This window comes from Clinocottus analis, unplaced genomic scaffold (assembly GCF_023055335.1).
Source record: "Clinocottus analis isolate CAN_PGR_092001 unplaced genomic scaffold, fCliAna1.0.p SCAF_14, whole genome shotgun sequence".
NCBI classification, from domain to species: Eukaryota; Metazoa; Chordata; class Actinopteri; order Perciformes; family Cottidae; genus Clinocottus; species Clinocottus analis.
The window spans coordinates 9,014,685-9,040,073 of NW_027175865.1; the positions used below are offsets into that span (position 1 = coordinate 9,014,685).

The following is a 25,389-nucleotide window of genomic DNA, read 5'->3' on the forward strand; positions in this document are numbered from 1 at the left end:
TAGGAAGCACTACAGACATTACAGGGTCAACATTGGTTTTTATTTTTGTTTGGCAGGAGCCAAGGTATCGTTTCATGATTTGCAAAGGATTCATGATTTGCAAAGGATTTGCAAAGGATATATATATATATATATATATATATATATATATATATATATATATATATATATATATATATATATATATATATATATATATATATATATATATATATATATATATAAGTGTGTGTGTGTGTGTGTGTGCTAATGACATATGATCAACTTAAGTTAAAGGAAAAAAATAGCCAACTTTCACAGTTTAATACTGAAAACGGTATTCTTTTAAAAACAGGTTATACTATTTTATACCACATGGCCAAAAATATAGCAGGGACATACCTGATTAGTATTGCATGTGTTTATGTAACATTGATATGATTTACAAGTTCCACAATTCAGTTCCTTCCAAGAACACTGTGAAAGTTCAACAATCACTAAGCTCTGTTGACATTTGGAGAGACATGAATGGTTAATATCTGTTCAGCAACTACATTACAGTAGGTAGACTGATCACCATTATTGCTTCCCAAAATTGACTGGGGGTCATTAGTGATGAGGCCGTCCAGTGTAAATGCATTAACATGTTACTTGTGCAACAATTTATGAGCACCATGATACTGTTTTTAGAACTAGATTTTACAATCCCCACTGATATCTTTTGACTTCTAAACAGAGACACATTATGTGTTGGAATCATTCTGAAAACAGCAATATTCTCACTTTCTCTTGTCTTCAATGAGGGGGGGTTATCCCCCTAAATACATTGCCATGTATTTAGGGGCCCTTAATGTATTACACACATTGGTTAATATCACACCAGGACTGAGCTGTTCCTCAGCTGTCCTCCGCGTTGGCCGGGTCTTTCAGCACCTCCACAGAATTGTAGTGCTCTCCTAGTCCATACGCATGACGCATATAGCTGCAAACGATGAGAACATATATTCTGAGATCAAACTTTCAAATTTCACAATAGCAATATCAGAACATGTCATTTACTCTTGTTATTGCATAGATTCAAGTTATAAATGAGGTTAAATGAGGGTCCGAAACTGTCTTATTAAAATTCCATGTGAACAAGTACAGTACAAATCATGTTTTCAGCTTCATATATTACAATACATGGGCCTACTAATTTAACTATATATATATATATATATATATATATATATATATATATATATATATATATATATATATATATATATATATATATATATATATATTTCTAACAAATATGCTAATGCTCCCTGAGTCAGTGACAAACATAAGAACATATTTACAACGTACACAAGGGTGATGGGTTCACTATCAAATTCCTCCCCGATTTTTATAGTTGTGGTGTCAGCCTGGATCACTTCTACTGGCAAGTGAAGAACTTGGGTCAAAGCTCGCAACTGTTGGGTATAAGACATGAAAAAGAAAATGATTGAAAAGCACAAAGAGTAACAGCACATTGTATCTGTGACAACCTTCAACAACTCACTTCCAGTTGTCCACCCCAAGCTGCTGTGTGCTCCACGTCACTGCAGTATTTCTCAAACTCATCTGGAAACCAACACACACAAACACTAGCGTGATTAATGTGCATACACATTAAAACATTATGTTTCATATCATGGAATTTCTACGACGGATTGTTTCTGGAAACCAAAACAAAGATCCAAGTGTTACCTGTTGTGTACATGTCACCGCTGGTGGGGTTGGTGAGGAAAGGGAGGAAGTCATCAGCATGGCCTCTCATGTGCTTAGCTGTGCTGGACCGCAGTTCTTTCACACTCGTGATTAAGCCAGGCTGGGATACAACATAAGAGAATATGTCCTCTGTGTATATACTTTGGTAATATCATATGTATGAACTTTGAATTGTGCTATTTTCAATTGAAGCAGCAACAACAGTTAGTGCAAATGCAAGAAATGTAGACCTCACTTTTGATTTTCACAGTTAGAATAGGTATTCAAACTACAGCTCCAAAATTCCCATATCAAGAGGACGTACCTTTGGCCGCTGGGCCAGCTGATCTTCAATGGCACGATACATGCAGTGGCCATCAGAGGAGATCTCCCTGATCTGAAGCTGTTGTTGTGCGAGTTTCTGAGCCAGCTTTAATCCCTCCTGGTGCCTCACGCCCTGCAGGTTTTGTACCTCGGCCTCTGCTATCCTGCTCTCTCTCTCTTTCTCCTCGGCAGCCTTCTTGTCCTGGAGAAGATTGATTAAATACAACTCATTTTATTAATACTTAAAATCAAGACTGACACAAAATTGAAAAGGAAAGCGAACAGGTAGGTGTTGTCACTACTAAGTATAAATGAAATGGTATGGAATAACCTGCTATATAAGTACGGTATTACTATTTGTTTAAGGGAATTCTAGTAAATGGGGATGATAGATGATTAGCCTTAAGTGTGCTTTTTCCACTGTACACTACATGACAGTTATACAGCTGTGGGCAATAACAAAGAGCACTTAAAACTGATCCATTTGAGTTGGAAACGGTATCTCACCCTTCTTTTCTGGGCCTTTGTTACACGTATCTGTTTCCCCTCCTCTTCTTCTCCATCGACCATCTTAATGGTCTCCACTCCATTTAACACCTTTTCCACCTTTGAAGATGCAGTGATGAGAGCTTTGATTATGTTGCACAAAGACATTTGTCTAATAAACAGTTCATGTCAGCATAATCAGATACACATGGGAACAAATTCATTTTGTACATATTCAGTATGCTCATTTGTATAGTTGACAAAGTACCTCCCAAATGATCAAATACAACTATGTGCACTTCTAATACATGCATGTGTCTAGTTTAATACATGTTTAAATATATACTTGTTGTGTACTCAATTATATGGGGACTGCATTGTAAAGGATGTTTTTAAGGAAGCTGTGCTTCATGATGTAAAATCTTATTGCGTAGCAAAGACATTTTTCATTAGACTGAATGCAGATATTTACCGCTGTGCCGGCTGTAGATTTGAGTTGCCTCAATTCTTCCTCATGTTTCTGGCTGAGATCTGCCTCAATTTTTGCAATCTCTTCTGTTAACTGTTTCCTCCTTTTCTTGTCATTTTTGGGGATTGCACTTTTCATGCTCTGGATTTGAGCTGAAAATAAAGCACAAGAGCAGATTGTCTGACAAAACAATTCTTAAATAAGGCTTAGATACTAAATGCATAATAGAGCTATTAGCTTATTGGTTAGAAGAAATACAAATAAACATCTGCTGCTGCACATCTTGCCATGACTTAAAATAAGTGAACCTCTATAGCATGACACAAAGAGTGTGTGAATAAATGTCTCAAAAACCCTTCCAGAAGTGCCAAAGTCTTTGGTGTCCCAGTTTGTATTTTAACTTTGACAGATGATGAAAAACATATTTTGACTTCAACGATGAATTTTCACCCCATAGATCTTTGTGCATCAGCTCTTCTATGGCATATAATTGACTGAATTTTACCCCTAAAACCACATGAATTGTGAGCTACAAAAAAGGACTTGGAAACACCTCAATGATTACACTGTCATATGAGGTTTGCTCAGAATTTTCTCATGTGAAGTTACATTTTTCAAACTACTACGACTTAACTTGCTGTTGGCTCGACTGTGCTAAAGTCCAAGAAATAAAACAACACACAAGAGGCAAACACGCTGACAGTGAACGTGACGCCAGTAGAGCTTCGCTACCTTGCATATCTTTCTTTTCCTTGCGGTGCTGCTTTGCCAGCTGCTCCTCTGATGTTTCCACTGTCTCCTCCATGACTGGACGCTGCTCAGTTTGTTAGTCTTTGCGAGCTATATGAAACTGACTTTGGATAAACAACGTGTTTTTACGTGTCTGTCATAAAACAGGCCACATCACTGGCGAGGAATAAATAAATAAATATATGTTCCACAATAAATAAAACGTGCTGATACGGCCTTAACCGGAAGAGAAGAGGAATCGAGTTTTCTTCGCAGAGTCGAACTCTGACAATAATTTCGCTACAGCGCCATCTAGCGGCTTGTCGCTATACTATAGTTCTCTCCTGTCATAGCAGCCAGCTGTGATATGCTGCAGGCGTTCATTTAAATCCTTTGTATTTGATTACATATGTATTCAGTCCATGTGATAGATTTCAAGAAGAGCTTGTTCATTTTATCTACTTTTTTTTTTTTTTTAGAAAATGTCACATAAAATGTCACAGAATGCTTGTTTCACTTCCACTTTTCTCTGTCTCTGTCTTGATTCAACGTTACATCACCCTTCATTGTTCTTTCTATTTGTGTATACGTTGACTCAGCACATTTAAGATGTACAATTCAAGCTTTACAAAAAGAACAGTGTTGCAACATTTGGGGATTGTTCCTGTGGCTTGCATGATAATCTTTAGAGAACTCTCTGCCGACTTGTCTGGAGATGTAATGATGTTTGTTTTTCTCCAAAATAATCTTCTGAGAACCGTAAAGTAGTATTCTCCAGAGGTTCTGTAAATCACCTCTGGCCAAATCAATGGCTCAACTATAACAGCATCACACTGTAGTTTCGTTAGATAAATAATAATATAAAATAAATTTCCCCTTGCGGGAATAATACAGTATATATCTCTATCTGTCGTCAGAAGTTCGTTTCTCGAGTTCAGACGCGCGTGTGACGTGGCGCGGGGGGCGGAAGAACTTGTTTGTGTTTTGGTTCTAAGGGGAAGTTGCGAGAAGAAAGAAAGGAGGAGACGTGACGGGATTGTTGAAATCATTTTCTTGGTTTCCCATCAGCACCAAAGTGTCCCGGGCTCCTTGTGTACATACTACAGCAGTGGTATTTAAAGTTTCAACCATCGTCTGGCTCTCAGGTACTTGACATGAATCTACGAGCCCAGCTGGCGAGCTGACGCTCATCGGGGACCGACGCTAGCTCGCCCTGTCGCTAGCTAGCTGCCTTCAGCTAATGTCGGGGATGTTTGATAGCCAAGGGAGTGCGTAAACACAGGCCTTTGTCCCGGCTAACAGAGTCCAGCTGCTACTCTTTAGTGTTGACGTGGTGCCACCAGCAAGTGGCGAATGATTCATGGTGTTTGCCAACAGTTGACTGTGTGCTAGCTCGCAGCTAACACTAAATGGGTGGGATGCTATCGTTGGTATTTATCATTTGAGTCTTCCCATTATGCTAAATAACTTAAGCAAACTAGCACTCCATTTCAATTTGATGACGTTTTGTAGCAGGACAACAACTGTCTTGTTAACCCGACGTATTTGTTGTTTGCATTGCTGTTAGTCTGTCGTGTTATGTGCTTATCTCAAAGTGTTTGGGAGGCTAACGTCAACTGTCCAGTTAAAAGGCTGTAGTGTTGGCTAACAGCAAGCTAACCAACCAGCTAGCTAGACAATAAAACAATTAGGAAAATGGCACCCCGTCTGAGATCAAAACAGATACCTGATGATATGAGTGTTTACAGTCAACTAAGGTCCGTTGCATATATTGTGAGCATTGCAACGCTTGTTGACAGTCATGTCGTGTGTCTCAGGAACCACAGTCTCTGTTTTTACGCAGCAGTATGTGATGCATTTTTTTTGTTTTCGTTTTGCTCTCCCTGCGTTTAAAATAATTATTGTCAAGGATGCTTAGTTAAAAGATCCACCTAGGACCTAATTACCTAAGAAAAGATCTCTCTCGTCACTTTCTCTTACGTTGTTACCCAGGTCTTTGTATCCATTAGGACAGTGTTGTTACACATTCCTGAATATATTTCTTATGTTGTTGATAAATCAGCAGATGCTTTGTTATTGCAACATCAAATTATGTTTTTACATTTAGACTTTGGCCTCAAACCTAACTGTTGAGGCCAGCAACACCACACAGAGAGCAACATAGGTTACTAATATCCTATATAAATGTATTTCATTTGCATAGCCATTGCATATGTGAGTATGATACACTATCTGTATTTTGGTTGGCAAGCATACCATCTGTCTCCTGGATAATCAACTGGGATGTAGTGAAATCTTGTTCGTGACCAGGGACAATATTCCACAGCTCATGCTCATGCAGGACACATTTCTGCAAATTGAACATAGACTGCACTTATCTCCTGACAACAGCCATCTGTCGTACAAATTAGTCAGCAGTTCAATTCTAAATAGGTTACCAAGCAATGCATGAATGTGTGGCATGTATCCATACAGAGTTTCTTACAAGTAATGTGGGTGGGTGAAACTCAGAAAACTCATGAAAGTGGTTCTTTACAAGGTCTCCTTTTGATGGCATTGTTTGTGGCTTTTCCTCTTCCATAATGTCATATGGAAAGCCAAGGGATGCATACTTGTGTTTGCAACTGCAGTTGCGGTTACAGTCATGAAATTTGTAACTTAAAGTTTTTCTCCCTTTGCAGTGATAAAAGGAGACTAAAAGGATGGGACAAAAAACTGCAGTCTAGTGGAAGTTATGCAGAAGCCAGCTGTATATTTGAAACGGCTTCTGCAAAATTGTAAAATATGCAAGAAAAAAAAGGGACACTACAGGGTTGAAGCTAAGTGTGTGTGTGTGGGTGGGTGGGTGGGTGGGTGGGTGTGTGTGTGTGTGTGTGTGTGTGAGAAGACAACCAATAATCGCTAAACTGATCCATTGTAATTAGGGGCATGCAGTTGAGCCTCCATATGAAATACTTGCAGTAGTAGCCATTTTTTTTTATCGATCTCGCTTAAATTTGTATTATTTCAATGTATTTTTTCAATTTTGTTTTTATAGATTTTTTATTTTATTTTTACATTGTGGTACTTAATTTATTGCAAGATCTCATGATGCAAACATTGTCACTCCCCTTTTTTGACAAATTACACATGCAAACTGATTTATTATGCTATACATGTGTAGTCTTGTTGAACTGCATTTAAAGGGCTAAATGTTTGCTTTATATTCTCCCAAAATTCTGTACAATATCCATTAAGGCAAGCTGGTGAAAAGACCAAAACTTAGACTTGTACATAGTCTGCACCTTGTTCACCATAAATACCATGTCGACCAGTGTTAAAGTTTTTAATGCATTTCATACATGTCACTGTTTGGAAGATCAAGCCAATATCTCTAATTCCTTCTGAATGTCACCTAATACTTGAAACCACCACTAACTGCTTGCACAAAGTAAGAACTCTCAGTTGGCTTTTATTATTTTCTCTATTTGCACAGAGTATTTCTACATTTCTTTCTCAAGTGTGTCACAGTTCAACACATAATCATTCCTCCTTGATACTCCGTAAACCTATTTTCTTCTCTGGCTTCTTGCAGCAGCAGTCCTGATAGTGAGGTTTGGCACACCGGACGTTGGGGGATCGGACTAGGTCATGGCCAATCGTGGAGGAGCTACGAGACCCAATGGACCCAACGCAGGGAACAAGATCTGTCAGTTTAAGCTGGTGCTCTTGGGCGAGTCAGCTGTTGGGAAGTCCAGCTTAGTGCTCCGCTTCGTCAAGGGTCAGTTCCATGAATTCCAGGAGAGCACGATAGGAGGTGAGTTTCATAACAATAAACCAGGTTATTGCTCACGAGCTGCCAGTTGGTTGTTTCACATTTAATGTGACATTCATGACAGGTGCACTCCCCTCAAGCCAATTGGGTGCTTTTTGGTATTTTCACGATTGTCACAAAGAATTTGTAGAAGTAAACCATTTTATTTTGTAGTCCATTATCTCACATAACGGAAAAACTGACAATGCTTTGTTGACACATATTTATGACTTGTAATATTTATATAACATATTGTCTGTAAATATTCATTATCTAATGCTGATTTACCCCTCACCTTATTCTGTCTTTTCAGCTGCCTTTCTCACCCAGACGGTGTGTTTAGATGACACAACGGTGAAGTTTGAAATCTGGGACACTGCAGGTCAGGAGCGTTACCACAGTTTGGCACCCATGTATTACAGAGGAGCGCAGGCCGCCATCGTGGTCTACGACATCACAAACGAGGCACGTTCATTTGCCCCTGAGCAAGTTCTAAATACAATTTTCCAACATCTTACTTGCATTTTTAAAGTTGTACATATGATACTTACCAGAATCATGCCCTCAAGATTAAGGAAGATTACTTCAGAACAACAAGTTGTAGTTCAAATGCAGCTTGTGGCCTATTGAAAATGTTTTATTTAGAAAGGAATTGTCTTTTAAAGGAGTAAACGCATGAAGATATTGACAGATTGCACTTTTTCTCTATTTGTAGGAGTCTTTTGCGCGAGCAAAGAACTGGGTGAAGGAGCTGCAAAGACAAGCCAGCCCGAATATCGTCATCGCTCTGTCAGGAAACAAGGCCGACCTAGCTAACAAGAGAGCTGTTGACTTCCAGGTTAGAGCAAACAAATAACTGTCTTCACAGTCTGAGTGTTGCATTTCTTGGAAATACTGATCTGCAACTTCTCATGGATATCTTGGTTTTGTCTTTGTTTGGTTTAATGTTGTCATATCTCACATATATACAACAAGTGATTGGTTATATTTGTCTTCCCTTTCGGAACTTGCAGTCTCCCTGCCACCATCTAACTGTTGTTTGTTACTGAATGCATGTCAAATTGAAAACTCATGGTGTTTACATTGTGTTGAAAGGATGCCCAGTCCTACGCAGACGACAACAGCTTACTTTTCATGGAGACGTCGGCGAAGACATCTATGAACGTGAATGAGATATTTATGGCTATTGGTGGGTAATAATTGACACTTTATTCATAGATTTTGCCTTTTCTAGAGGGGATAGACCTACAGTAATACCAACAACCCACGTTTCTGTGACTGACGTCTTTTTTTCTAGTCAATTTCAGTGAATGGTCCTGATCCGTACAGTTCTTGTTTTTTTAAAGGATTTCATTGATTGATTATCCAGGGGACATCCTCATTATTCGGGCTACTTTGGAAAACACTGGTGGCAACAACTTGACAATCGTGCAAAAATGTGTTTATTTTATAAATAATTAAATTAAAAACCAATAGCAAGACTAGTTGGCACACGGGATTAAAACATTTTCCTCCTTAAATTAACCTTTTTGTATTTTGTTGAATAATAATGTATTTAAGTGTCTAGTAACACCCTAACCCCCTTTAGCCATATAGCACAGGCTTTCACATGGTTATATGATATTCGGCTGCTGCCTTTTTTTCTACTCTAAAAAGCTTTCCACTCTTTAAAAAATAAATGTATGCATACATAGGCAGGTCTCAAAACCAAATTAATAAATCCTACTGTTATTTGACATTATTTACATGACATAAAGGGATTTGTAACTTATGCACCTTGCAAAATTACTCTAGCCGTTTTTATTATTATTATTGACTGTTTTGAATTTTCCCGACAGCAAAGAGATTGCCGAAGAGTGAGCCACAGGCCGCAGGAGCCAATAGTGGGCGGAACCGGGGAGTGGACCTGACGGAGGCGGCCCAGCCGGCCAAGGCTGCATGCTGCAGTACCTAACGTGAAGAACGCCTTCCTCCAAAACAACCTGTAGAGCAGTAACTAATGCGACAGATGCCCTGAATGCCACCGCAGTAAAGCAATGTGTTGTACTCTTATCTCCAATTCTCTGATCGGCGAAACGATGCCCTGTGCCCCACCCCCCTCTTCGAGTCAATGGTATTACACTGATTTCTCCATGTGGCTTTGCCTCTTTCCCTCCATCATGGTTCTGCTGCTACCTGTCAAGCCCCTTAACAATTATTTCATACTTTAAATCTATTAATTATTATTGATAGATTTAATGACAGCAGATATTAGAGACATTTGTATTCCTTGCCTTCCATTGTCGACCGTCTCAACTTGTAGATATGAGTTTCATTTAGAGGAAGTGCTTACTTCCCTGTTTTGGGGGTAGCTTAAGACTTTACTACTGTATTTCTAATACCAGTCTTATGTTTTGTTGTTTTTTTGATAATTTTGTTACTTATTGTTTGCTTTAATTTTTTCAAGATGATGGATGCACAAACCTATATACTTACAAGGCCGACGATAGAAAAACTAAAACCTTTGGTCTACAGTAGCACAGAAATATGTCTGTTAGAGAAGATGAGGTGTATACTTGTGAATCGAATAAAGATGGAAAGGCAGAAAGAGAGAGATAGAGAGACACAAACCTTTAGCGTCACACCTCTCGGGGCCTTGGACCCTTTTATCTTAAAGTAAAAAAAATATTTGTGGACTGTAGTCCTTTTAGATTCTTCCCGTTGATGTCCTTCGTCCACTAATTCCATTGTAGCGCTATTCTGGAGTCTTGCCTGCTTCTAGCTGTCCCGAGTGGCATTGTGCAATGTTTTACAGTCTTTACTCTGTGACTTGAGTGTCTGCAAGGACCGATGCAGCACAGCAAAAAAACCCGTTCCACCCAGCTCTCTCCACAACACGGCACACGGGCCTCTGAGGGCCTCGTCAGTGGCACCACCTTCCCATCTTCTGTTGCAGTGCCCCTTCATACATTTTGTTTAGACCCTCTCGTGGTTATATCTGGGCCTCGAGGATTTAGTGTATGCAGATTACTTTTTCCATTGTGTTAACATTGCTGGACCGCTGCTGGGTTTGCACCTGGTAAAAAGTGACAGTGATGGTAGTGAGTTGGGAGTTGCAATATGTAAGGTTGCTTCATAATCACCTTTGAATTATAATTATGTGTCATCTTCTCTTGTTTAGGATGTGCTTTAGACACAGGTGTGTGTCGATGTACACAAACTGGGCCAGAGCTGGCAGGCTGATTTCATCCATAGACTTACTCGTGGGTGTGGGGGTGTGTGTGTGTGTGTGTGTGTGTGTGTGTACACGTATTTGCACATGAACACATACATTGCATTGACTTCGGTCTGAAGTCTGTCAGACCAAAACAACATTATACATAAACACACACGCACCTGCACACACACACACACACGCACGCACACACAGAGTCTGTTACAGTTCTCCCTCACTTATGTTGAGTGCACACTATATTGTTCCACACACGCATACATATATGTGATCAATAACTCTTTTTACAGGTCTTACTCATGCCTTGCACTAATGATGCTCATGAATATATCTTTTCATAATTACAGCCAGTGTGATATAAATATATATATATATAAATATAAATATATAAATAATATACTGTAAATAGGGTGTTGCAGTGTAGTCTACCTTTTTTCGATTTACCAGTGACCGGACTAATGCTTGCTAGGGAGTTGTCTAGATAATCATTTTAAAAAACTGTACAGTTAGCAGAAAAAAAACAGCTAGAATCTGAGTTTGGAGTTTTGTTGCTGTTACTTTTTCACACAAATGGTTAAATTATAATCAGTGGTGGTCTTATAAATGTATGTAGGGTTATTAACAAAAAAAGGAAATTGCATTTATTTAGTTGTCTGTATTGTATCTTTTTCTCAAAAGAAAAAAAATAATATCCAAACATTTTGGTTTCTATTTTTTTAACATTATCTCTTTCTTGCATTACACTAATTATTTTGTTGTTGTATCAGGCGATCCAGCACTCGTCGCTGTTATGAGACCCGATCTCCCAGGAAAACTGGTTGTCAAAGCTCCAGAGGATACAATACAGATGGATTTACCAACTGTCTGCTCCTTCATAACAATTCAATAACCTTGTGACAATATTGTAGGAACGGTGTAACAACTATCAGCTGGCACGATGGTGATTCATGAATAAATTAATTAACAAATTATAAGGATGTAAATTGTACGTTTTCTTTGCCGTGAACACTTAATACAGCCAAAAACATTTAAATGCAAGCATTTTACAGTTCTGGTATGTATTGACCAAATAAATACTGAAATAAATTTCATCCTGTATTATTGTAATCTTGCCGTGTGTATGATAGTGTGATATTTTCTCTCCTCAACTGCTTTCTTTTTTACGTTTGGTTGTTCGAGGTCCGTGACCTCTGAACATGACATTGAAGTGATAAACTCCAACTTTTAACCTGGCCATTTTGATGCAAAAATGATCTGAATTTGATTAAATCCCACGATTTTGTCCATTCAGGGCTTTTTAACTAATTGTTCAAGCAACCATGTGATACTTGTAATACTCTAAACTATTGGGTTTTAGTATACATTCCATGTTGCATGAAATTACCACTATTCACCAGTCACGGTGTGCTGAGACATGGCTCCGCATGGCAATCCACTTTTTTTCTACTTCATTTGACCTTGAAATTTTGCTACGAATGGTTGCATTTTGTGACCTTTCTCCTCTGAATTGTAGTGGATTTGGCCTATCCCATCCGAGTCCCCTAGCGGAGGAAAATGGGCCTACAGTGAGAAATTGAAAATAAGGATGAGCGCCATGTCTGATCCTCCGCTTGTGGAGTAGAGCGGACGGCAGAGCGAATATTTCCCGGGCCGGGGGTCCCGTCGGGGTTCCGTGTGAATCATGGCCGACAGCGCTGGGATTCAGCAAGGTTCGCCGGCCATCGGGGCAGCGGGCCTGGTTCCGGCCGCTCCTGGAGCCGGGGGGACGGAAGGCTCCGGCGCCGCTGGAGGATCCGCACGTATCGCCGTGAAGAAGGCGCAACTCCGCTCTTCACCTCGGCCAAAGAAACTGGAAAAACTCGGAGTGTATTCATCCTGCAAAGTATGCTATTTTTTTTATTTTTTTTTTTGCAGATGGCTGCCTTTTGAAACACAGCGGTTTAATTATTCATAACGAATCGCATTTCCTGGGCTTGGTTGCAATAGTTTACAAAATGCAAGCGCAGCAAAGGAAGCCATTGCCGCACTTCATTTTTTTTTTTCATTTTGCATGCACGAACCAATTATTGTAGCAGCGATATTAATAATCCAGTCAATGCAAGCGTTATTGTTGCAGGACTGTAATGCAGGGCCGTCCAGCTGTACGATGTCCACTATGTACAACGTTACTATGTCTCTGTGTAGGTGGGGGGTCGGTGAACGTAAACATTGGCTTGGCGCTGCTGCTGGGGAGTAGCTGTGTGCACAAGGGCTGCATCCAGTGTGTGTGTGTGTGTATGTGTACGTGTGTGTGTGTGTGTGTGTGCTCGTGCGCCATCTGAGGCTTTCCGCGGGAAACGATACGGTGTCCCCGTGTCGCCTCTCGTCGACAGTGTTAAACAGAGAGGGTTTTATTGTTTGTATGCAGTATTTCACCCGCAGAGAGGGACGGGGTCTTTGTTTTGACAGGGTGACAGCTGCTGGAGGGGCGGAGTTTGTTGTTGTTTCACGCGCATGCGCAGTGCTGCAGCTCCAGCTGACGCTGACAGGCCTCCTCTCCCTACCTCCTGATAATGTACAAAGTCAGTCATAACAAATCTCCATTATTCTGAGCGCCGTTGTCACGTTTTAAGATGCATTCATACTGCTAAGGGCCCTTCATTGTATGTTAAAATAAGGGAAATGTAGTCCACTGTTTACTTTACAGGCACTGGTTAAAAAGCAGATAAAGTTGCAGGTGACTGATAACAGCAACTCCACTTGACAGTCACGAAGCACCATAACCAACTTCACAAAGAACAAATAATTAAAATTTCGGAAAACAATTCATCTATGCTTTTTTCTTCTTCCAATATCAATACAATTGTATCAGTGTTTTACTATTCACTATTTAATATGAATCATGTTTCATACTCATTTAAACTGTGTTTTGCCTATAGGCTGAGGGGGCCTGCAAGTGTAACGGCTGGAAAAGTCAAAACCCCCCTCCAACACCCCCACGAACGGACCAGCAGTCCAGCACAGTCAACCTGCAGGAGCCTTGCCGGAGCTGCTCTCACACCTTGTGTATGTCAGCAAGTCTAGGAAAGAAGCTACAGCTGATAATACCAATAAACAGGACAGAGTAAGAGATATACCACTTTAAAATGTATTCTTTCCTCCCTAGGCGATCATGTGACCCATCTAGAAAATGTTTCTGAGGAGGAAATGAACAGACTTTTAGGTATTGTCCTGGATGTGGAGTATCTCTACACATGTGTTCACAAAGAGGAGGATGCTGACACTAAACAGGTCTACTTTTCCCTTTTCAAAGTGAGCCTCCTCTTCGACAATGAATATATACAAATACAGGATTTTACAACCTGCATTGTATTACAGGTGAAAATTCCCTTTGTCTGCGTTTTTTTTCAGCTGTTGAGGAAATCCATCCTACAGATGGGTAAACCGATGTTAGAAGCACAGGAGAGTCCTCCATTTGAAAAACCCAGTATCGAGCAGGTAATCACTTGTCCTCCATGTGCATCAACGGCAATACAAAAACACAAATCATTTCATCGCGTCCCCTTTCCCCTCTATATGTTTTCTCTTTTCAAAAAGGGGGTGAACAACTTTGTCCAGTACAAATTCAGCCACCTGCCCTCGAAGGAACGTCTAACTATCATGGAACTGGCCAAGATGTTTCTCAACCAAATCAACTACTGGCAGCTTGAAACGCCCTCTCAGAGACGCCAGAGGGTTCCTAATGATGATGCAGCGGGATACAAAGCCAACTACACCAGGTAGCAGCACTAGCAGATGTCCTGCCACGCATCCTGTTCACATGCATCACACTTGTTTGCCGTCATACTTATCTGTGCGGTGTGCTCGTTGTAGGTGGCTCTGCTACTGCAACGTGCCTCAGTTCTGTGACAGTCTACCCCGGTACGAGACCACTCAGATTTTCGGCCGGACGCTGTTGCGTTCAGTGTTCACTGTGATGAGGAAGCAACTGCTGGAGCAGGCGAGACAGGAAAAGGACAAGTTGCCACCTGAAAAACGTACACTCATCCTCACACACTTTCCAAAGTAAGGAAACAAAACTCTGAGAAAGAATGCAAAGTGATACACTACAACCATAGTTTTCTATCAAGACTAGCATATCATTAGCCACACTTGCTAATGTACGACACATGCATGGCCATCCTCAGTATCAAACTACACGATAAGCAAAAGCTTGACAACCATCTTTAAAGCAGTTTGATTGCGGTTGTTTTGTTTTCTTTGGCTCAGGTTCCTGTCTATGCTGGAGGAGGAGGTGTACAGCCATAGTTCTCCGATCTGGAGCCAAGACTTCTTGGCAGGAGCGTCAGGAGGGCAGATACCTATCCACACAGGTAACAGACAGCCTCGCCGACACTCTCTTCAAGCTCACGTTGGACTTTGTCACTTGAGAATATGATGAAACGTTTTTTTTTTCTGACTAAATAATGTTCTTTCCGTTGCTCTGTAGTTATCAGTGCGCCCCCTGTGGCCAGGCCACTGTACTACAGCACCAGCCCTGTGTCAGTGGACCCATCTACCTGCGGCAGTGTCAGCCCTGCCAGGAAAACCGCCACTGTACTGGAGCCAAGCCCAGGTATTACAGTCAAACCTGTAATTACCCATAGGATTACAATGATTCCATGTTATTACATCTCACAGTAGACCGTGGGCAGTAAGGAAGAGTTAGCCTCGTATTTAACATGTAAACCATGTTTATGCGTTATTGTGGCATTTGCACCTGAACCTCCTTAGCGAACAAAAATTCAGCATCACCATCCAACGCCTTTAATTCTATCAGTTGATTATAATACATCTTTTTTTCATAATGGGATTGCAACACATTTCCTTTAATATTTACGTATTTGAATGTTGGCCTTAAAGCTGCATCAAGAAACAGAAGTAAATTAAAAACAAAACCCCAGAAATGCGCCTAACAAGACCAAATTATTGAATAATTCTACTACAATATTTTAGAGATCACAACTGTTTACTCTTCAAGGCCCTGTCAAAATGGCCGCTGTGAAAAGGGCCTATTGGGGATGAGCCCATAGTGAGCTAACCTTAAATACTTGATAACTTTTTGTTTGCACTAAACTGCTGAGAAGGTTTAAATGAGACAATTAATGAGGGAAATAAACAAAGATCAAACTTAATTCATGCCGGAGGAAATTTATGTGTAGCAGTTATAAAAGCAAGTATAAAAGTTTAGAGAACTACTTTGCTCTGTGTCCGTGCATTTTAATAGTTGGAGAAAAGCGTAAACCCACTGAGCCTCTCCCCCTGGAGGAAAGCAAGAGACCCAGGGTAGTGGGTGACATCCCCTTGGAGCTCATCAATGAGGTCATGGCAACCATCACCGATCCTGCCGCCATTCCAGAGGTAACCAGTTCCCACTGACTTCCAGTTCGTGTTGGATGAAGAAAACATTATCTTTAATGACATCAAACACATTTTATTGTTAAATATTGACAAATCACAATACTGTTATTTAAATAGTATGTAATACAAATACAAAGTGTCTGTTCACACTTAATGAAGACAATGTATATCAAGATACGTGATATGTTGTATGTGTTTTGAACAAAAGGGATCATCGTTGTTTAACATCTTCCTTCCTGTGCAGACCAGTCTGCTGTCAGCTCACTCTGCCCGCGATGAAGCTGCTCGCCTGGAGGAGCGCAGGGGGGTGATTGAATTCCACGTTATTGGTAACTCCTTAAATCAGAAGCCCAATAAGAGGATCTTGATGTGGCTCGTCGGCCTCCAGAATGTGTTCTCGCACCAGCTGCCCCGCATGCCCAAGGAGTACATCACGCGGCTGGTGTTCGATCCGTGAGTACATCTTAATCATCACACTCAGAGATGTGATGGAGGGACATTTTGACAATAAAATCTGGATTTTCTTTTCACAGGAAGCACAAGACGCTGTCACTTATCAAAGATGGCCGCGTGATTGGAGGGATCTGCTTTCGAATGTTTCCATCGCAAGGCTTCACGGAGATTGTCTTTTGTGCCGTCACCTCTAACGAACAGGTCAAGGTGAGAGCACTTGTTTGTTTGTTAGCTTGATGAATTCACGCTGTCTAATTGGCCAGTTTTGACCCGTGCCTTTTTTGGCTGTGTGGTTGTAGGGTTATGGGACCCATTTAATGAACCACCTGAAGGAATATCACATAAAGCATGAAATACTCAACTTCCTCACTTATGCGGATGAGTACGCAATTGGCTACTTCAAGAAACAGGTAACATGCTATGTCCTTTAAAGTGCATGGAACATTTGTGTAATGTTGTGGGGACTTCGGTCACATGAAGCAGAATTCTCTTTCACACTTTTCTACTGAACCGTGTATACATAGAACACTTTCATTTTGATTTAGACAATTTCACTTGTTTCCAGTATAAAAAAACTTGTTTTAAGATACTGTTTTGAACTTTGCCATTTTTGATTCTGCTGCAATCAGCTTTATTTTACGCTATTGACGCACATTTTCTAGAAGTAGACTTACTATCACTTGGCAGCATTTGTACTGCTTTTCACCTGCTTTGTGTACAGCTGCACAAATACATAAATCTCATCCTTCTCAGGGTTTTTCAAAGGATATCAAGGTCCCCAAGGCCAAATATGTGGGCTACATCAAGGACTATGAAGGAGCCACACTCATGGGCTGTGAACTCAACCCCAGCATTCCCTACACAGAGTTTTCTGTCATTATCAAGAAGCAGAAGGAGGTGTGTGTTTTTGCATTCATTGTGTCAATGCCCTCCTCTTCTATTTTAGTCCCTGCATTCACTACCTTTTCATCTAATTTGTCTCCCTCAGATCATCAAAAAGCTGATAGAGAGGAAGCAGGCTCACATCAGAAAGGTCTACCCGGGGCTTTCCTGTTTTAAGGAAGGAGTTCGGCAGATTCCCATCGAGAGCATTCCTGGCATACGTAAGTTACTCTTAATATTGACTTCACACTATCTTTAAGCTTCCTCTTACACTACATTAGGTTTGTATTTAACATGTATGGGTGTCTTTAGTATGATATATGAGGTTCATTTCTTTGTTTCTTTATATCAAAAGGTGAAACTGGCTGGAAGCCTGTGGGCAAAGGGTGAGTGTGACTAATGGACAGGACTAGAATTTAACAAAGTGCCTTCCCATTACTTCACTCGATGACTGTTACTTACTGTACTGTACTTACTTTAGGAAGGAATTGAAGGACCCAGATCAATTGTACAGCACTCTGAAGACTATCCTCCAACAAGTGAAGGTGAGGGTTAGACACACACGTAGTGCACTGTTCGTTTAACACATACACACATCTTATTCTTACAAGACTGGTCATTATGTCTTAGAGTCACCAGAATGCCTGGCCTTTCATGGAGCCAGTGAAGAAAACGGAGGCACCCGGGTACTATCAAGTAATTCGCTTTCCCATGGGTACGTATAAAGTACACATCTGAAGTTTAAGAGGATTTAAACTGTAACACAATTACCAATAGGCACACCTAATTATTTACAATTATGAATTCAAAAAAATTACTAGTGAGGGGTAAGACATTGCAGATGAGGTTTAAGGACGCATCGGCAGGGCAGGTGCATGCTGGGATTGAATATTGAACGTTGAATGTCGTCTCCATAGGAGGAAATGCTTAACTTGTCTATTTCTATGTATTTACTATGCTCCACATTGAGAGTCTGTTCGTTGAAAAATCTTTTGCACTTTTTTAGATTTGAATTTTTAGATCACGGCTTAGATCTTTTGGATGAAATACTTACATGTGTCCCTTTTGCATTAAGAGAATAGCTCCTGGTTTGGGGGTGTACATATTTAATCAAGGGTCAAGAATTCAAAAGACTTTCCCTTTTTCCCCTCACAGACCTCAAGACAATGAGCGAGCGTCTGAAGAGCAGATACTACACGACACGCAAGTTGTTCATGGCTGACATGCAGCGCATCTTCACCAACTGTCGGGAATACAACCCTCCAGAGAGCGAGTACTATAAGTGTGCCAATTTACTGGAGAAATTCTTCTACACCAAAATCAAAGAAGCAGGCCTCATCGAAAAGTAGAAGAGAGGAAGAGGTTTCTCCTCGCCGTAACAAGATGAGACTCTACATGTTTAGGGTTAGGTTATGGGTCATGCAAAAGACAGCTATGTGCTTGGAGAAATTAAAAATTGGACTACTGACTATGGAGCGGTTAGGTTCTGGAAATACATATCTTAATTTAAAAGATACGAACAGGTTTCAGATCAGCACTCTTGATGTTTGACGCATGCCAACCCAGATCCTGAATCAGTAGCTTTGGCTGATGGGTAGGACTGAAAGACACAAGGGAAGGCCTCACTGCGGGCCTCCCAGACTGTGGCTGACATTAAGCAAATTGTCGTTTTATTTTATCACATATCCTAATGTCCCACGGGAAAACAGGGCTGTGGAAGGTGTAGGTTGTATTTGAACCAGGACAGAAAACTTCCGTTATTATTTTTGTGGTAGACATCGAAAGGTAACAAAGATTGACAGCTGATTGGAGATTCACTCCCTCCATCTCTTCCCTCCTTTCTTTCCATACTTTCACCCCCTGCCTTTTTGAGTGTCTGCCTTTCCCTCTCAGTTGACTCAGGTAGAGTTGTGAAGAGCAGTAACCACGTCTACATTGTATTAAGTCATTACACAAGTGTTACCTGTGAGGGACGTAACTGAGAGTTCAGTGAGTGTGAGCGTAATGAGGTCAAAGCTTGTCTGTGATGAGTTCATCCTGCCAAAAGAGGAATGCATACTTTAAATATGTACAGATTTGAATTATTTTAAAGCACTTATACCCACTGTATATTTTAAATGTGTAAATAACATATATTTTCTGTTTCAGAACAAAAAACAATCTTCTTTTCCCCAATAAGCCACATAGGGCAGTTTGACTATTGAAATGCACTTTTATTAAGTATTTGTTAAAATGTTTTTCTTTTCAGAATTTGTTTTCCACATAAATTACCGCTGTTCACTAAGGACTAAATTCAATTACCTAGAATTTATTCTTATTTATGTTCTGTAATTTAAAAGAATTATGTTTAAGACAAGGTCTTAATTTATTATTTCTTATTTTTGTCCTGCAAATGGAGATTGATAACTTTATACTTTGGAGATATATGAAAAGATTGTGCAATACTATGTAGTTTTGCTGTTTTGTAAAAAAGTGTTTGTACTTTTCAAACTTTAGAAAAAAAATACATTTTGTAATATGTCTGGAAAATTATCTCATGCTCTTTGTACAACTGGTTTTAATGATATAGTATTAGCCTATTTTATAGACTGAATAAAAAAGAAGTGAGGCTAATTTAGTGTTGGTAGTTTTTTAACTCAAGGACGTAAAAAGGTTTTCGTAGCCTTCACCTGTTACATTGTTCTCACTTGTAAAAGTGACACAGCTCTTTTTGATTTTTACAGTCTACAAAGCCTTCTGTATATTTAAAAAAAACATTTAATATAGCATGTTGGGTAAAAAAAAGTCACAGTATATGTAGTATGACGAAAAAGGAACAAAAAATAAACAATGTAAGAGCTCAATATGATCCTAAAACATGAATTTACTGCCCAACAATGATGTAAACAGAATAGAGCTGGTTTCAATAACCACAGATAAAGTCCCTGCACACAAATTTCTCTTTTTAAAAGATGAGAATATCAATATTATGTCTTTTTTGACTGGCATTGCTAAAGACCTAAATTACCTGAATTTAAAGTGGCTCTCTGTTATGTATTTAATCTTTTAATCCAGACAATGTTTTACTTGAAAATAGAAGAAAATGTATTTATGATTAGAGTATCCATTATTTACTCTTAGGCTTCAAAGCTTTGACCATTGCCATAATAATTGAACTCCAAATCAGTATTCAAATGCATTTATTTATTTTTGCTGAAGGTGCTGTTCATTTTGCAATTATGATTAGTACATTATCCTCAACTTATTGGGAGGTATTCTGAGAATGATAGTGCGGGTTGTTTTGTAAAGGGTACGTGTATGTCCTGTTCTAGGTACTGAAACGCAGCAGATAGTTTCAAATAACCCAGGTTCTAAGTTTTAAGGGCCTTAAATGGGACAAACCTAATTTATAAACTTTTATATATTTCAGACCAAGCAGACACCCAGACTTCATGTCACACTTGCACAGCCATTAATATAAAACAATGGAGAAAATAAAGAAACAGCATTTATTGTCATTTCTTTATAGATTATGATGAATAAGAAAAGCGATAGAGTTATTAGATGACAATGTGTAGGAATTCAGGACGCAATAAAAATAGAACTGAAGTAAGATGCAGACCAATAGAATTGGCCTTATTCATAAAATAGCTATTAATACATTTAGCTAGTGATGAGGAGAAAAGCTTTAGCTTGAAAGCCATCAAATAACATCTACTGATCACAGTTTCTTATAAAATAAAAAAAAAACAATCATGAGAGTGAACAAACTAAAACGATCACTCGTCAAACCTAAGAAATCACAGTAAAACTGACAATTGCCAGTTGTCAACTAGTTAGCCCTTCAGCGACATCCAACAAATGACTCATTGTATTTATCAAATGGCGGCTGGCTGCTACTTGAATCCCTTGATTTCTGCACAGACCTCCTGCCGGATTTTTGCTTGAAAATAGGAGAACGGAGGAACTGCAGGTCTGTGAACTTGTCTCCACGCCGAAGTTTCCTGTGAACATGACGATGTGGCAATGTTGAGCATTGAAACCATAAAATGTGAACATATATGAAATCATTTACACTAAGAGCAGCATCACTATGTGAACTTACGCATTTAGCGTGGGTTCCTTGTAGTCCACCACCATGGAGCAGCGCCGTTTGCGAGTAGGAACCGGAGTGGAGCATCGGGCATCAGAGGACCGTGGGGCATCATGGGAGAATTTGCGATAGGCTGCATTGGACAGATTGGTCACATCACACAGACTCAAGCCCCGCCCAGCTGTCCTTACACCAAGCCCACCTGCAGAAACGTGATGAAATATGTGATCCAAAAGCCAAAAAAAGAAAAGAAAACAGGTGTGTCTTCATGTGCGCCCACAAGTGAGCAACTAAAAGAATATGCATCAGGAAGTGACAAGGCAATGAAGACGTGATCTGGCCAGGCCTTCAAAGTTGCCCACTAAAGTGACAAAGCTCCAGTTTTTAAACAGTCGTACTGTGAGATTTTATTTGGAAAAGCAGATTTAATAAGTGAGAAGCAAACGTACGTTTCTTGCACGACTTGATTCTCTGGGGTGTTTGGTGAGGTAAAAGAGGAGCTTCACCAGATAAATCACCAAAATTAGACAGGACATTGTCTATTCTCATCATCTCCACTTTAACCAGAGGGCTGACAGGCAGCAAACAATCCTTCTCATTGGCCCCTATTGGAGGCTCTGTAAAACAAAAGGATAAACAAAGAAATTACAAAATCAGCAAAAACAGATACTCAAGTGCAAAAAAAAAAGCCATGAAACAATTCATCGTGACATCTTTGTTAAATACAGTATCTAACACTACGGCCATCATGAGAAGAGGATAACACCAAACTACATTTTGCAGTTGCACTGAAGAGACTGTGCCTCAGCAAAGTTGAAAACATCATACAGGAAAAAATAAACAAGAGGTGCTATACACTTTGTTAATTTCAAAAGATGAAATAGTAGTTGCAGTCCAAAATTAATTAATTGAGCCAACCTGGATGTCTATAAAGTATCTATTAATATCACCCATGAGTTAGCATTTTTGTTGTCATTTAGATACGACCTGTGGTTTGATCAGGATTGATATTTAAAATGTTTGTTTTACAATTTAAAACACGCCAGTAAATATACCCCTCTCAAGAATTTCAAAGCTTATATGAGTCATAAAAAAGGTGCTTGGCTCAATGAGACTACAAAACATCATCACGCCATCTAGTTTGCCTTTACAGCTTTGTTGTGTATACTCACGCATTACAACCTGAGAGCTATAATTATAATGCTCATTGTGTTCCTGACCAGTTACTCACCGTGGTGATTTTCCGGTCTCAACAACACTGGGTCAGGACTATTAGATAAGCGAGAGTCAGGAAAGTGATGAGCTTCTTTCTTTGCAGGCTCTACAGCCTTAGGACTTGACTCCTCATCTCTAAAGACTATAAAACACAAAATAATATATTTAATTGTTTAACGATAACCATCTAAACTCTAATAAACAACAAATTAAAGATGAAGTTAAGAACAACAGACCCAAAAACTCACCAGAGATCTCTTTTTTTGGTTGAATGATTTCTTTCTCTCTGATGACTTTAGAGTGCCGGCCTCTACGAGTGGTGATCACTTTGCTCTTGTCAGGGGAAGTCTGTGGCCGTCGGCTCTTCTGAGGAACATAAAGACTGTCCTCCGATTCAGAAGCTGCTGATGACGAGCTGGTTTCAATCGGTTTAGAAACCACAGGTGTGGCCTCAGTTTGAGGAGTTTCTTTGTTAACGAGTGTGGACGACTGATCGTCCTCTGCTTTGGCCCTAAACGGTGTGACGTGAACTGCCTCTTCACAATCAAAGTCAAATGTGTCATTAAAACCCAGTGAGCTATTGAGCTTGTTCCCCTGTGACGGAATTGCTGTTTGGGCCCGTGTAGCTGACCGGTCCCGACTCTTGGAGCGAGTTCTGGGTTTGGGATTGTCCCAAGGTTTCTTCAATGGGGCACGGTCCGGTTTGCGCCCTCTCTCTGCTTTCTGTGGAGCCGGTTCTGGTTTGGGTCGGGGCTGCTGCTGGGCTTTTTTCCTGCTGGGCCGCTGCAGGTTGTTGGTGTTTTTGGGTGGGACAGGTTCAGGAGTTGAATGCAGAAAATCCTCAGTGCCAACATGGTCTGCTAAATCAGTTTCTGCTTCTCGCTGTGGCTGATTTGTATTTCTATGGTCACTGCAAATAGGACTTGCTGTCAAAGTATCCACGCCTATGATGGGGTCACCCTCATTTAACAACTTATTTTCTTGCACACATTCAGACCTCCTTCTGCTGCTGCTTCTTTTATCTCCATGTCGACGTCTCACACCCACCGTAGATGGTAGCACAACCTGCTGGTAAGAATTTACATTCTTTTCAGAAGGCGTAAGGTCTGCAAAAAAAGGAAGAGCAAACATAATCATTAACGGTTTAGTTCATCAAATACATGCAACAGTGAGATCAGTACACGATAGGTGCGATGTAATGTGCAAAAGTCAAGAATAGCCAGATATTTAAATGTATTCTGTTAATCGATGTACAAATAAAACTCTTTGCAGAATGCTTCACAATTAGTTTACCTACTTAAGTAAGAAAATGGGATCAAAGTTTTGAGCTAACAAAAGTGAACTACTCTGGCTAATCTGTAATATTAAGAGTAGTAGTAGTGTTGATGTGTATACATACCTGCACAAATTGGTGAGTATTTGCACTCAGTGGGCGTCTCAGGGTTCTGTTTGGAAAGCTTTCTCCTGTAAATTGAGATGTAATAGAGCCTGATAAGTCATAAATCTCAGAATAAGGGATGTCATCAAAGTTTATGCAATTAATATTGATCTTCAAAAAGTTACCTTGCTGAATCCACATGGAGTTTGGGTTCCACAAGGGCGTTTGAAGCTTTAGTCTAAATCAACACAGAAATTAAATATATATATAATTTCCTTTACGAAGGCACACAGTAACGTTACCTAAAAAAAATGTACATGCGAGAGAGGATTAAGTCATCAACAAAGAACAGACCACAGGTCTCCTCGGTGTACCTCTGTAGCACTCCCTGCAAGAGCCTCCTGCTCTTTGAGCTTCTTCCTGAGCAGAAGTAGGTGAAGGAACAGTGCCTGCTGCTCTCTTTTCAGTTGCAGGATCACTGCATTAGCCTGTCTCCCTTTTTCCTTCTCAGCTTGCAAAGCAACCGCCAGCTCCTTGTTGTTCAGCTGGACACCTTTCAGAATAGTGTGAATGGAATTAACCACTGGAAGAAAAAATGAAATGTATGTTATTTGCTTGTTTCTGCATTTCCACATCTCTACTGCATCTTACAATGTCATGGTATTGGCAATGCTAGTTTACTAGTAGCCAAATAACTGTGGGGAAAAGACCTAGACGTCATCAAGGATGCGATTGTCCAAGTGATAGATAAGCACGGCTCACGTCCTTACCACTGCTGTTGTTGTTTATTAGTTTGGACCGTACTCTTCTGGGGGCTGAAGCACGAGCCAGCCGTGTGTTCTTCTTTTCCTTCATCCTCTCCTTGATTTCCTCGAGACTCTGCTGGAAGGACTTCTTCTGGGCCCGTTCTTTCGCCATGACTTAGGATCTGTGATTAGTTAGTTCAAACGTTTTGTTAACGTTATCTAACGTATCAACAGCCTGCTGACACACATCAGCAAAACAAATGACTGTGCTAATGTGCTCACTCGGTTAGCATGCTATTTAACGTATGTGGATATAACAATATATACAGTAACGCTAGCTGTAGGCGGCCGTAATATTTGAAAGCAACCTCGAAGTCAACTTACCGACACGTGTAAACCACCAAGCTATTAGTTGTGTAACAAAATACGTTTGGTAAGTAAAGTTAGTTAGCAACTTAATCCATTTTAACACATCATGTCCGACTCTCCGCTCGTTGACTTTCGAATGTCGAACTGCGGCCGTTGATTGGAAGGAATTT

General features: G+C 40.1%; 4 protein-coding genes across 5 annotated transcripts; 2 read left to right on the top strand and 2 right to left on the bottom strand.

The window, feature by feature from the left end:
* Positions 1 to 385: 385 nt before the first annotated feature.
* otud6b (OTU deubiquitinase 6B) lies at positions 386 to 3,953 on the bottom strand. The gene is made up of 8 exons (XM_068575234.1): positions 3,725 to 3,953; positions 2,996 to 3,144; positions 2,545 to 2,643; positions 2,039 to 2,239; positions 1,714 to 1,834; positions 1,526 to 1,587; positions 1,330 to 1,436; positions 386 to 961 (listed from the first exon to the last, which is right to left on the bottom strand). Exons 1-8 carry the CDS (start codon positions 3,795 to 3,797, stop codon positions 877 to 879), a joined length of 897 nt encoding a protein of 298 aa, XP_068431335.1. The 5' UTR covers positions 3,798 to 3,953; the 3' UTR covers positions 386 to 876.
* Positions 3,954 to 4,690: 737 nt separating this feature from the next.
* LOC137784507 (ras-related protein Rab-5A) lies at positions 4,691 to 11,836 on the top strand. Of its 2 annotated transcripts, none has more exons than XM_068575236.1 (6): positions 4,691 to 4,866; positions 7,299 to 7,517; positions 7,828 to 7,979; positions 8,230 to 8,352; positions 8,610 to 8,703; positions 9,353 to 11,836. In XM_068575236.1, exons 2-6 carry the CDS (start codon positions 7,352 to 7,354, stop codon positions 9,466 to 9,468), a joined length of 651 nt encoding a protein of 216 aa, XP_068431337.1. In that variant the 5' UTR covers positions 4,691 to 4,866; positions 7,299 to 7,351; the 3' UTR covers positions 9,469 to 11,836. The 2 variants fall into 2 exon arrangements, with proteins under 2 accessions (XP_068431337.1, XP_068431336.1); XM_068575235.1 differs by having other exon boundaries at positions 4,692 to 4,866; positions 7,296 to 7,517.
* A 386-nt stretch (positions 11,837 to 12,222) lies between these two features.
* Positions 12,223 to 20,034, top strand: kat2b (K(lysine) acetyltransferase 2B). The gene is made up of 18 exons (XM_068576315.1): positions 12,223 to 12,607; positions 13,644 to 13,770; positions 13,871 to 14,016; positions 14,116 to 14,202; positions 14,302 to 14,483; positions 14,578 to 14,769; positions 14,974 to 15,077; positions 15,194 to 15,319; positions 15,971 to 16,104; positions 16,349 to 16,557; positions 16,638 to 16,764; positions 16,857 to 16,967; positions 17,311 to 17,454; positions 17,546 to 17,660; positions 17,795 to 17,825; positions 17,921 to 17,984; positions 18,070 to 18,154; positions 18,595 to 20,034. Exons 1-18 carry the CDS (start codon positions 12,407 to 12,409, stop codon positions 18,786 to 18,788), a joined length of 2,379 nt encoding a protein of 792 aa, XP_068432416.1. The 5' UTR covers positions 12,223 to 12,406; the 3' UTR covers positions 18,789 to 20,034.
* An 892-nt stretch (positions 20,035 to 20,926) lies between these two features.
* On the bottom strand, positions 20,927 to 25,389 carry sgo1 (shugoshin 1). The gene is made up of 10 exons (XM_068575668.1): positions 25,235 to 25,389; positions 24,875 to 25,032; positions 24,479 to 24,687; positions 24,290 to 24,342; positions 24,126 to 24,190; positions 22,975 to 23,832; positions 22,743 to 22,868; positions 21,961 to 22,128; positions 21,524 to 21,713; positions 20,927 to 21,422 (listed from the first exon to the last, which is right to left on the bottom strand). The coding sequence occupies exons 2-10, from the start codon at positions 25,020 to 25,022 to the stop codon at positions 21,263 to 21,265; spliced, it is 1,977 nt and encodes a 658-aa protein (XP_068431769.1). The 5' UTR covers positions 25,023 to 25,032; positions 25,235 to 25,389; the 3' UTR covers positions 20,927 to 21,262.